This window comes from Polistes fuscatus, unplaced genomic scaffold (assembly GCF_010416935.1).
Source record: "Polistes fuscatus isolate 324 unplaced genomic scaffold, CU_Pfus_HIC Scaffold1, whole genome shotgun sequence".
Taxonomy (NCBI): domain Eukaryota; kingdom Metazoa; phylum Arthropoda; class Insecta; order Hymenoptera; family Vespidae; genus Polistes; species Polistes fuscatus.
This window is the reverse complement of record NW_025112997.1, coordinates 2,119,398-2,132,083: the sequence shown is the minus strand read 5'-3', so window position 1 is coordinate 2,132,083 and position 12,686 is coordinate 2,119,398. Positions and strand designations below refer to the sequence as shown.

The window sequence follows — 12,686 nt, the reverse complement described above, 5'->3', positions numbered from 1 at the left end:
AGAAGGAGAAGCAAAGAAAAACAAAAAGGGAAAAAAGAAAAAAAAATTTAAGAAAACTTGTACCGTCCACTATATGATCGATGATCTATGTATTTTTAAATCGATACACACATATTTTTTTTTAGTTTATCTTGTACACGAATTTTCTAGTCTCTAGGAGTATGTTACGAGTGTACGTGTATGTGTACGTGTAGATATTTTTCTTCATTCTTTCCCGATTCGAAAGTTTCTATTATAAAATGTTGGCCAGACGGTAGAAGATATGAAACGAGAGAAAAAAAGAAATAAAAATAAAAATAGAAAGGTACACGTTTGTTATCGAGAAATTTCTTCTTCGGTCCCCGCCCCAACCGACATTTTTATTTTCTTTATCATCAAATACACATATAAGAAACGATAAATCGATCAACCATCATCGATCAATGTCGATATCGTCGATTAAATCCTCTCTACTGGATACGAGAGATAAATTGATACACACAAGATACAACATTATGATTAATCAAATATCTCAAAATGATTAAAGAAAAAAAAGGGATATTAAAAGTGTAATGAATATTTTCTATGGATTGACACTTACCAGCTTTAACCATGCGTTCGTCGTTAATATCTGATTTTTTTCATCCTGTAACAGAAAATCAAATGAAATTCGTTAGAAAACGTTGCTACGATTTGCGGTTATACAAATTTATTATATAAATTATTGAAATAATAATTGTGAAAAGGTTTACGTCTTTTTTATTAAACAAGTTGTTTAAATTTAATATATTATATCGCATTAAATAAAAGATTTAATAAATATTATATAGTCTGATATACAAGATAATAAAATGATATCCTAAAACATGACATTTTATTCAATATTATGTGACATACATAGATGTATATTTTCTATAATCCTATGAACATGAAAAAAGAATAAAAACGAGTCAGATGGGGAAACAAGATTTAAATGATAGGATTAATACCTTAATATATACATATAATAGCTCATTTCAAAATGTCGAATTAAATTTTTATATTTTATCAAAAAATGAAATATTTTAACTCATTTCATTTAATTCAATGTCAAGCATACTGAAATCTACCTCGATATCTATTTAAATTATTAAAAAGAGTAACAATTGAATTATATTCTTTATTTATATCGAGGATATTCAACAAACCCACACACACACACACACACACACACACACACACACATGTGACACACACGAGAACATGTATATGCATAAGCATGAACGTAGCAATAAACGTGCTTTCGTCGAGAGATTATCTGAAATTTTATCGAACAGTACTTGGATATAAACATGCACACATTTAATACGCGTATAGTACATAAATATTATGTAGATGAGCGTATATACATTTTCCAAACGAAATTATAAAAGGTGGAGGAATAATAAGAGGAAGAGAATGTACGATACACAAAACAAATACATGCAAATATTGTACATAGGTATAGGTACACACGTATCTTCTACCAATCATATCAATGAAGAGAACACATATTGCATGTTTGATGATAATATAGAAATGCAAGCTCGTATTCGTATGGATGAGAATGTGCAATGAGAATGCAAGAAGACACTACGATAAATATTTATTCGTTAAATGAACAAAATCGTGAAACGATACACGTGATAGAGCAGCGTACCGTATTCGTTGGCACGCGCAAATATAATAACGTCGTACGATAATCAACATAATTCTTCAATTACTCTCCATCCGTTTTTATGAATAATAATAATAATAATAATAATAATAATAATAATAATAATAATAATAATAATATTTATAATATCTAATAATATTAATTTTGTCAAGAAAGAAGAAAAATAAATATATCATATATTTGTATAATTAATTATAAGTATCATTATAATTATAATTAGAAATAGATTTATATTTATAGACAATATATAAGATAGTTCACAAGTAATCTGAAAAAAATGCATTACCGTTCTAAACGGACTTATTTAATTTCCAAATCTGAAACCATACGGATAAATTTTTTTTCTTGTTTTTTTCCTTTTTTTGTTTAAAATCAACTCTCTCTTTGTTTCCTTTTTTTTTTTTCATCGAATTATAAGAATATTTTTCAACCATTTTCCGTTTGTTCGGGTACGTGCATGTATGAATATCGTCGCTTACGGATAAAATATTAATTTTTTATCTCCTCTTTAAAACATGATTCGAATTGCCAATGCAGCTGAATATCTTTTGGATTATTTTGTTTTTTAATCTCTAATGTTTAAGTTTTTCGTATCTTTCTCTCTCTCTCTCTCTCTCTCTCTCTCTCTCTCCTTCTATCACTAACAAAACATTTTTATAATTTCCCTTTTTCGAATGAAAATCTCTTTTTAAATCTTTTAAAATAATATAATGTAATATACGAACGTTTTTATAATACTATGGTTAAATCTGAAATCACGTTTTCGACTATCATCGGAAATGTATATACGTAATTATAATATGCGATTAAATATATACACACTTCCATTTATTTGCTCAATACTTTTTAAATATTTGTAGTCAGTATTTTATAAAATAAATGAAAAGTCCACATATATATATATATATATATATATATACATTTATCCATACTTTATTCCAAAAATATGAATATTTATTTAAAACATCGTCAAAACATTTTTCCAAATACATGCTAAATAAGTCAAATAAAATTGAAAAATCGTTTATTTTCATAAATAACAAAATATTACATTAATTCGTTAAAAATTCATTAGACCAATAAATGTTTTTTTTAACGAGCGTAAAATCGATCGCCAAAGGATACAAAAACAAAAAAATATTTCGAAAGAAATGGTGAATAGTGTCAAATAGTGTGGAAATTAACACGGTTTTTTTTCTGGATTTCTCTTCGTACAAAGGTGGTATTTCGTTTTGTCTGAGGCTTCTCTACTGACGTAATATCCTCGATAATTAAACATACGTTTAAGGTGAAACATGGAACCCGATTAAAACCGCAGGACGTGCAAACACACGGGAAAAGGAAATTCATCTGAGCTTCTACTTATACGTTAATACATGCACCAAGAGAAAATGTCTACTTATACACACGCACAAAAATATATATATATATATATATATATATATATATATATACACGCGCGCGCGCGTGTGTGTGTGTGTGTGTGTGTCTATAATACATTTGAAAGTACCTTGTAACGGGTAATTTAACCTTTTGTCGTTAATGATTCGAATCTCTTTTATTTCATTCTCACAAACGAAGAATTGAAATACAAAAAAGTCTTGCGGTGGGCACAGAATAAAAATAAAAGAAGGTTAACAATTATTTTACAAGAAAAACCCGTCGAAATTGCGGATTTTTTTTTTTTTTCTTATTTAAACCACCGACACGATTTGACGTTTCGATTAATGTGCGAACAAGTAGAAAAATGCTTGATCAAAAATAACGAACGACGTTTTTAATGACGTTCTTTTTATCTTGTACTTTTTAAATGCAGCCTACTCGATTTTATTTATTTCTTAAAAAAATATTATAAATAAAAAAGAAAGAATCATTAAATGAGATCAAATTGATTATCCGAAACATATCAGTTAATGGTCTTTTCTGATTTTAGAAAAGAAAGAGAAAGATAATGCACGTATTTCGTATATAACTAAACAAAGTTAAACATTTTTCTCGGACAAGAAGGAATGTCAAAACTTTTATAAAGACAAAAACATTTTATCCGTTTCCTTACTTTCCTTTCTCTCTTTTGTCTTTTTCTCGTTCTTCATTTATGTAATTTAACACAAAACTCGAAATACTCTTGTAAGTAGATATAAAAAAAAAATATTAAAAAAAGAATATAAATGAAAACAAGAAAGAAAAGATGAGGGAAGGAAGAGAGATAGAAAAATCAAAGTATGGATAAAAGAAAAGTAAAGTATTGTAACGTAGCTTTTTTTTTTCTTTTTTTTTTTTATAAGATAAGACCAGGAAAAAGATACTTACGACTATAATACAAAAGTAGATCTATTATGACTGAAAATATTTCCTATGACATTTTCTCTTACTAACTTTTTAAAACTTAAAAACCGAGCAATACACTGAAAGACGTACAAGACATCAGGGAATATGAAATAATAAGAGACCTATTGTGAACTCGCAAAAATGAATGAAAGAGAATTCATGAACGTCATTTTTCCTCAACTAAGCTTCAAAATTACAGAGAGACATAACATATTCATGCATATGTGTATATAAATATATGAGTGTGTGTGTGCATTTATCTACGTTACATTATCTTATCAAACGTAATATTATTCTCTAACAAAGAAACTGATAAATTAAAATCATAAATATTGATTTTCCTACATAATGGGAACTACTAACGCAACGAAATCTAAGAAGACGTTATTAACAATAATTAATATCACGGTTTGATCAACCTAGCCGATAAACATAATATTCGTTCATTAAGGCTACAACGTTAACTCGTATAATTTGTTTTTTCGCCATTACTATTAAATTGTATGCGATATTACGTCGCAATTAAAACGCTACATTAAAATATCACGCGATGAAAAGATTACTTTTTTGTTCCAAGCCTTCGATTAAAAAAAAAAAAGAAGAAGAAAAAGAAAGAGAGAAAAAAATTGCAATTATTTTCCATCCGTACAGATGTTCACAAAAATAAAAAACAGGCACACACACACACACGCGTACATACATTTCATTGTGCTTTCTTCTTATCATTTTTTTTTCTTTTTTTTTTCTAATTTCGAGTTCCCGTATAAACGATTTTCGATTTTGATTTTTTCTTTTTAAAAATAGATTGAAAAAAATCCTCTCTTTGTTTAATATTATTAAAAAAAAACATAAAAATATGATAATGAACTAACAGTTAATTACTCACACAATACTGTAAATATATTTCTTTTAATTCTTATAATTTTCGTTGATAACGAGACGAGTCGGAAGAAAAGAGAGAGAGAATGAGAATGAGAGTGAGAGAGAGAGAGAGAGAGAGAGAGAGAGAGAGAGAAGGGAAAAAAAGAAAAAATGAGAAATATATACGCGTTTCTAGGACGATTGACATCTAACTGGGATATTAAACGAAGGATCACACATTGAGTAGGTATAACGAAGCCCCATCATCGATGTTGCTACGATATCAAGTTTCACGGACACATTCATTGACATCGAATGTTATTATCGTTAATGGAGAAAAGTCAGAACGTGCGACGTACCGTTAGAAAGAACGCGTCAAAACGAACAGGGGGGGAAAAGGAGATCGAACTGACAATGAGAGCACTCTAAACTCTTTCCCACTCTCTCTCTCTCTCTCTCTCTCTCTCTCTCTCCCTCTCACTCTCTCTCTCTCTTTATCCATATACGGTTCAACTAACCTCTATATATGTTACAAAGGAGACGAGAAGCATAATAGAAAGCTTTCACAACAAACTTCCATCGGTCGATGGATATATGGCACTCGTAGTATTGTGCATTTTAATGTCGATAGAAATGGTAATGGCTGTCGATGTTATATCGTAGAGAGAGAAAGAGAGAGGGGGAGAGAGAGAGACTGTTATTTTCTTTCTCTCTTAAAGAATTATCTTTTTATTGAAATTAATTGAATTTATTTTTTACTTTCTCTCTCTCTCTCTTTCTTTACCCGATTTTATATATTTTATGATACAGCAAAAATTATCTAATTTTTGTTAAATTATTAATATTTTAAAGTAAATAATTAGTATTTTATAACAAGATATTACACTACGTAATATAAATGATTTTTTAGTTACAATAATAGTAATTTATGTAAGATTTACGTAAAGAGATATATATTTATAATGGTAAGTAATAGTAAAGTATTTATTTATTAATAACTACTAACAAGGTATAATGTTCGGACAGAATTGTCACGAAACGATGTGCGACAATTTAACAGTGCAATAGGCAGAAAACGTCGTTACGAAACAGGCAACTTACCTAAACTAAAGAATGAAGAAGAAGAAGGTATAATGTTTGTAAGAAATAAAATAGTAAATATCTATAATCTAAAATCAATGACCTAACGCTACGATATATTAACAATAAGTGTAATTCTCTACGTCCGAAAACAACCGCAAGGAACACCCGAACCCGACTCGTCGTCGCCTATCGTAATCCTTCGCCGTTCCCCGTTGTCTTCCGTACTCTCCGTTACATTTATCACTCGCCAATTATTACCGAACTCACAGAAAAAAAACGCCCCGCCAGTCCTTTCCGTCACCTACTTATACCCTACATCCCCTCCATCGTCTTCCGATGTTTCTTGTCATTCCCCTGGAAACTTCCCGATCATTCCAAACCACGCACAATAGCCCAATGAAATTTTGCCAGAATGCCTTAATTTTTTCCATAGTGCTGCAAACTTGATATAAGGGTAATTTGACGACACTGAATCGAATGGTGCTATTTTTTTGCAGTTTGACTTCAGCGTCATAAAAAAAAACGTAAAAAATAGCCTTATCTTAGAATCTAGGCATTTAATCGAAAAAAGCTTCAAACAAAAGTTGTAGAAAATTTAAAAATACTAAAAAAATGTTCTAAGGATTATCTTCGTATTTGCAAAAATAAGCGAGAAAGAGTGGTAAAAGTAATTGTAAGAGTAGGGGAAAGCAAGTCTTACCCCTCTGTCGGTTTTTACACGCGAGCGCGCTAGTATGCTAGTGTGCGTGCGAGCGTCCGTGTGTACTAATCATAAACGAAGGATCTTCGGCAATCCTCGGGACTCTCGGTCTTGAATGCAAGTGCGACTGAAAGAAGAAACCGATATTTCTCCCCTTCTATTTGTTTAGGCGATAGCGAGTATTTCTTTTCCTGGCCATCGATAGTTGAGCGTTCTGTATAAGATTTTTTCTTTCGGTAGCAAGCATTTTTCGTTTTGGCTGTCGAGTGTCGAGCGTTTTGTATATCTATATATATCGGCGTATAAGCGCGGCGTTTTTAAATCGAATCTTGATGCTTATGGCACGCTGTTTCTTTATTTATTGTCAAAAAATGAACCTTGAATAAAAAAAAACAATAATTCTTTCTAATTTTCTTAATAAAATTTATATTAAAATTTTTTCTTTCTTTTTAATTTTTTTTTCCTAATAAATTTTTCGTAATAAAATTTATATTAAATTTTTCTTTCTTTTTAATTTTTTCCTAATAAATTTTTCGTAATAAAATTTATATCGTAAGCCAAAAATAAATTCGCACTGCTTATAATACAAATGCATTTTTTTTTAATTATATTTTCTATAAAATTATTATAAAATACTATTGAAAAAATAGAAAAAAAATTTATTAACCTATTCTTTTGACTGTAGTAGTGTAGTGGCTACAGTAGCTACAGTGTGTGTATGTTTTTCAAGTCGCCGATACCTATATTTTATCTTGACAGCGCTAACAAGTATGTTTACCTTTCTTTCTTTCTTTTTCTCTTCGTTCTTTTTCTTTGCTTTCTTATTTCTTTTTTTCGTTATTGTAAAGTAAGCTTAATAAATTTTTTTTTTTAATTTTAAGAAAATTAGAAAGAATTATTGTTTTTTTTTTATTCAAGGTTCATTATTTTTGACAATAAATAAAGAAACAGCGTGCCATAAGCATCAAGATTCGATTTAAAAACGCCGCGCTTATACGCCGATATATATAGATATACAAAACGCTCGACACTCGACAGACAAAACGAAAAATGCTTGCTACCGAAAGAAAAAATCTTATACAGAACGCTCAACTATCGATGGCCAGGAAAAGAAATACTCGCTATCGCCTAAACAAATAGAAGGGGAGAAATATCGGTTTCTTCTTTCAGTCGCACTTGCATTCATAGTCCAGTCAACTCGGGCCATCTCCTTCGAATCTCAGCAGATTTGGTGGAAACTTGATATAAGGGTAAATAGACGACGCTGAATCGAATGGTGCTAATTTTTTTGAGGTGGAAAGTGCCGTTTTTGAGAAAAAGGGTAAAAAAGGGTCAAAAATAACTTTATCTTAGAATCTAGGCATTTAATCGAAAAAAGTTTCAAACAAAAGTTGTAGAAAATTGAAAAATACTAAAAAAATGTTCTATGAGTTATCTTCGTATTTTCAAAAATAAGCGCATAGAATTGGATTGAAGATGGGAAAAAAATTGTAAGAGTGGGAGAAAGCAAGCTTATCCCTCCGTCGCGTTTTACACGCGAGCGAGCTAGTGTGCGTGCGAGCGTCCGTGTGCACTAATACACAAACGAAGGATCTTCGGCAATCTTCGGGACTCTCGGTCTTGAATGCAAGTGAGAGTGAGAGAAGAAACCGATATTTCCCTTTTCTATTTGTTTAGGCGATAACGAGTATTATCGTCCTTGGGAGCGTTCTAATATTTCTCTTTTATATATTTTCTTTCGGTAGCAAGAATTTTACGTCTTGGCCATCGAGCGTCGTGCGTTTTGTATACGAGTGCGAGTGAGAAAGAAAACCGATATTTCTCTCTTTCTATTTTTTCTTTCGGTAGCGAGAATTTTTCGTTTTGGCCATCGTGCGTCGAGCGTTCTATATATCTATATATATCGGCGTATAAGCGCGGCACTTTTAAATCGATCTTGATGCTTATGGCACGCCGTTTCTTTATTTATTGTCAAAAATAATGAACCTTGAGTAAAAAAAAAATAATTCATTTTAACAGAAACTATTATTATTTAGTTGAGAGTAAAAATAATGAATTAATTTTGTGTCTCGCCATAAAATTAATTAGAATAATTAATTGATATAAATTCTTTGCCTCACAAAAATTAAATTGTATATTTTTGTAAAATATAATGAAAATAGTAGTGTAAATAGTAAAAAATGTTTGTATTTCTGAAATTGTAAAGAAATTAAATAGGTTTATTTTTCGCGGTGTCCTAGGTGATTTCTTATTAAAATGAAAATTATGTTTTACTCAATGATGATTCGAACATTTAACGAAAATAAGAAGAGACAGTGTTTTTATGAAACACAAAATCTAATTTTTTATTTAAATTGCTACGAAAGGGTATTCGATTTCTTCATAGTCTTCCTGCTCATTTTCATCATATTGATTAAAATCAGAATCCTCGAGGTCCAGTTGTTCGACAATATCGAGGAATTCATTTCTTGCCATATCTTCGACATCCTCGTCTCTTTCTTCTACTCGAATCTCAGCTGAATTCTCGACTGTGCTAGTGGAAAAGTTGGAGCAGGATTGTTCTCCACAATATTTACAAAATTGGGTGCAAAGTAGCCCACTTTTTCGGCAGCTGCACCGCAAAGATTTGCAGTCTCCCGTGCACGCACATTGTACCTAGACATATACATGTAGTAAACATTTAAGGAAAATGATTAAGAATTTGCATGCGCATAGAATGTATATGATTTTTTGTATAGTTCATTTCAAATTCGCGAAACATTAATCGAACGGTAAAGACTTTAAAAATTCGTGAATTTTTGGAATAATCATTGAGTCGTGCAAATTTTTGCAAAATTCCAAATATTTTACTAATTGTTGTTTTCTTCTTCGATTCAAGTTTAACAAAAGTAACGTTGGCGTTCAATTTACAAGATAAAATATTAGGAAATATTAGTAAAATATTTGGAATTTTGCAAAAATTTGCACGACTCAATGATTATTCCAAAAATTCACGAATTTTTAAAGTCTTTACCGTTCGATTAATGTTTCGCGAATTTGAAATGAACTATACAAAAAATCATATACATTCTATGCGCATGCAAATTCTTAATCATTTTCCTTAAATGTTTACTACATGTATATGTCTAGGTACAATGTGCGTGCACGGGAGACTGCAAATCTTTGCGGTGCAGCTGCCGAAAAAGTGGGCTACTTTGCACCCAATTTTGTAAATATTGTGGAGAACAATCCTGCTCCAACTTTTCCACTAGCACAGTCGAGAATTCAGCTGAGATTCGAGTAGAAGAAAGAGACGAGGATGTCGAAGATATGGCAAGAAATGAATTCCTCGATATTGTCGAACAACTGGACCTCGAGGATTCTGATTTTAATCAATATGATGAAAATGAGCAGGAAGACTATGAAGAAATCGAATACCCTTTCGTAGCAATTTAAATAAAAAATTAGATTTTGTGTTTCATAAAAACACTGTCTCTTCTTATTTTCGTTAAATGTTCGAATCATCATTGAGTAAAACATAATTTTCATTTTAATAAGAAATCACCTAGGACACCGCGAAAAATAAACCTATTTAATTTCTTTACAATTTCAGAAATACAAACATTTTTTACTATTTACACTACTATTTTCATTATATTTTACAAAAATATACAATTTAATTTTTGTGAGGCAAAGAATTTATATCAATTAATTATTCTAATTAATTTTATGGCGAGACACAAAATTAATTCATTATTTTTACTCTCAACTAAATAATAATAGTTTCTGTTAAAATGAATTATTTTTTTTTTACTCAAGGTTCATTATTTTTGACAATAAATAAAGAAACGGCGTGCCATAAGCATCAAGATACGATTTAAAAGTGCCGCGCTTATACGCCGATATATATAGATATATAGAACGCTCGACGCACGATGGCCAAAACGAAAAATTCTCGCTACCGAAAGAAAAAATAGAAAGAGAGAAATATCGGTTTTCTTTCTCACTCGCACTCGTATACAAAACGCACGACGCTCGATGGCCAAGACGTAAAATTCTTGCTACCGAAAGAAAATATATAAAAAGAGAAATATTAGAACGCTCCCAAGGACGATAATACTCGTTATCGCCTAAACAAATAGAAAAGGGAAATATCGGTTTCTTCTCTCACTCTCACTTGCATTCAAGACCGAGAGTCCCGAAGATTGCCGAAGATCCTTCGTTTGTGTATTAGTGCACACGGACGCTCGCACGCACACTAGCTCGCTCGCGTGTAAAACGCGACGGAGGGATAAGCTTGCTTTCTCCCACTCTTACAATTTTTTTCCCATCTTCAATCCAATTCTATGCGCTTATTTTTGAAAATACGAAGATAACTCATAGAACATTTTTTTAGTATTTTTCAATTTTCTACAACTTTTGTTTGAAACTTTTTTCGATTAAATGCCTAGATTCTAAGATAAAGTTATTTTTGACCCTTTTTTACCCTTTTTCTCAAAAACGGCACTTTCCACCTCAAAAAAATTAGCACCATTCGATTCAGCGTCGTCTATTTACCCTTATATCAAGTTTCCACCAAATCTGCTGAGATTCGAAGGAGATGGCCCGAGTTGACTGGACTATCAAGACCGAGAGTCCCGAGGATTGCCGAAGATCCTTCGTTTATGATTAGTACACACGGACGCTCGCACGCACACTAGCATACTAGCGCGCTCGCGTGTAAAAACCGACAGAGGGGTAAGACTTGCTTTCCCCTACTCTTACAATTACTTTTACCACTCTTTCTCGCTTATTTTTGCAAATACGAAGATAATCCTTAGAACATTTTTTTAGTATTTTTAAATTTTCTACAACTTTTGTTTGAAGCTTTTTTCGATTAAATGCCTAGATTCTAAGATAAGGCTATTTTTTACGTTTTTTTTTATGACGCTGAAATCAAACTGCAAAAAAATAGCACCATTCGATTCAGCGTCGTCAAATTACCCTTATATCAAGTTTGCAGCACTATGGAAAAAATTAAGGCATTCTGGCAAAATTTCATTGGGCTACAAAGGCTTTTCCGGTATTCCATATTATCGAGAACGTTCGGGAGACTTCGATGTAGCTTCACAAAGGCGACAAGTCCAGACGGTGTAACCTTATACCTAAACTAATATTCTTATCTACTATATTCTTATCTAACGCTCTTTCTTTATCCTCGACCGGATGCATTCTTTCATTCCTTTCAATTATTCTCATACTCATACCATTCACACATTCATATCTAACTTCTTAAACAATTCAAAACCCCACATTTATAATAATAAAATGTGTAATTCTTATGTAATCTTTTTTTTTATCTACTTAATACATGTGGTCACATTGCTTATATTACGAAGAAATATAGATACTGAATTTGAAATGAATTTTTACAATGTGATCGTTGATCTGATTTTATCTATGTTTTGTTAGAAATGAGACAAATGTATAGAAAAAGAATAAAGAATGACAAGTAGAATATATCAACGCTTGAAACATACTTACATATTGTAAAAGAAATAATTTCACAATAATTTGACTATTTATTTAACATGCAAACACTGATCTAATAGACAGAATAGATAAGATCAAATAAGAAAAACGTAATTGAATATTATATTATAAAATGATACTCACCACGTCGATAATTTGCTGCAACGTAATCCCAAACTTGACTTCCAGTGGTTCACTCTCATTGGCAACTGGACGTTCCAAAGTATTGTAATTTGATAATAAGTTATTTAATAATCGTTTTTCGTGTTCTCCACCATGACTCTCTGTAACATAAAGCATAGAAAATTAAATGAAACATCGATTCCATAACTTGACGTTTATGTAAACGTGTTTAAATAATAAACATACTTTTATTCGTTCAACTATTTTTTATTATTTATCAAATCTGTAATTTATAAAATATTGTGCGTGTAAATCTGAAACGATTGTATCAACTAAATCAGTAAATCATTTCAATAAATCAAACGAAAAGAAGAGTGACTGCGAGATACAAAAATAAAAATGTCGAAGTAAAAAGAGTGGAAACGG

General features: G+C 30.9%; 1 protein-coding gene across 1 annotated transcript in view; it reads right to left on the bottom strand.

The window, feature by feature from the left end:
• LOC122518943 (acetylcholine receptor subunit alpha-type acr-16) overlaps nucleotides 1–12,686 on the bottom strand; it is a 249,106-nt gene that overhangs the window by 154,955 nt on the left and 81,465 nt on the right. The window contains exons 3-4 of the mRNA XM_043638086.1: nucleotides 12,282–12,421; nucleotides 581–625 (exon numbers count right to left, since the gene is read on the bottom strand). Of these exons, the coding sequence (XP_043494021.1) occupies nucleotides 581–625; nucleotides 12,282–12,421 (185 nt within the window). The remainder of the gene's footprint in view (nucleotides 1–580; nucleotides 626–12,281; nucleotides 12,422–12,686) is intronic.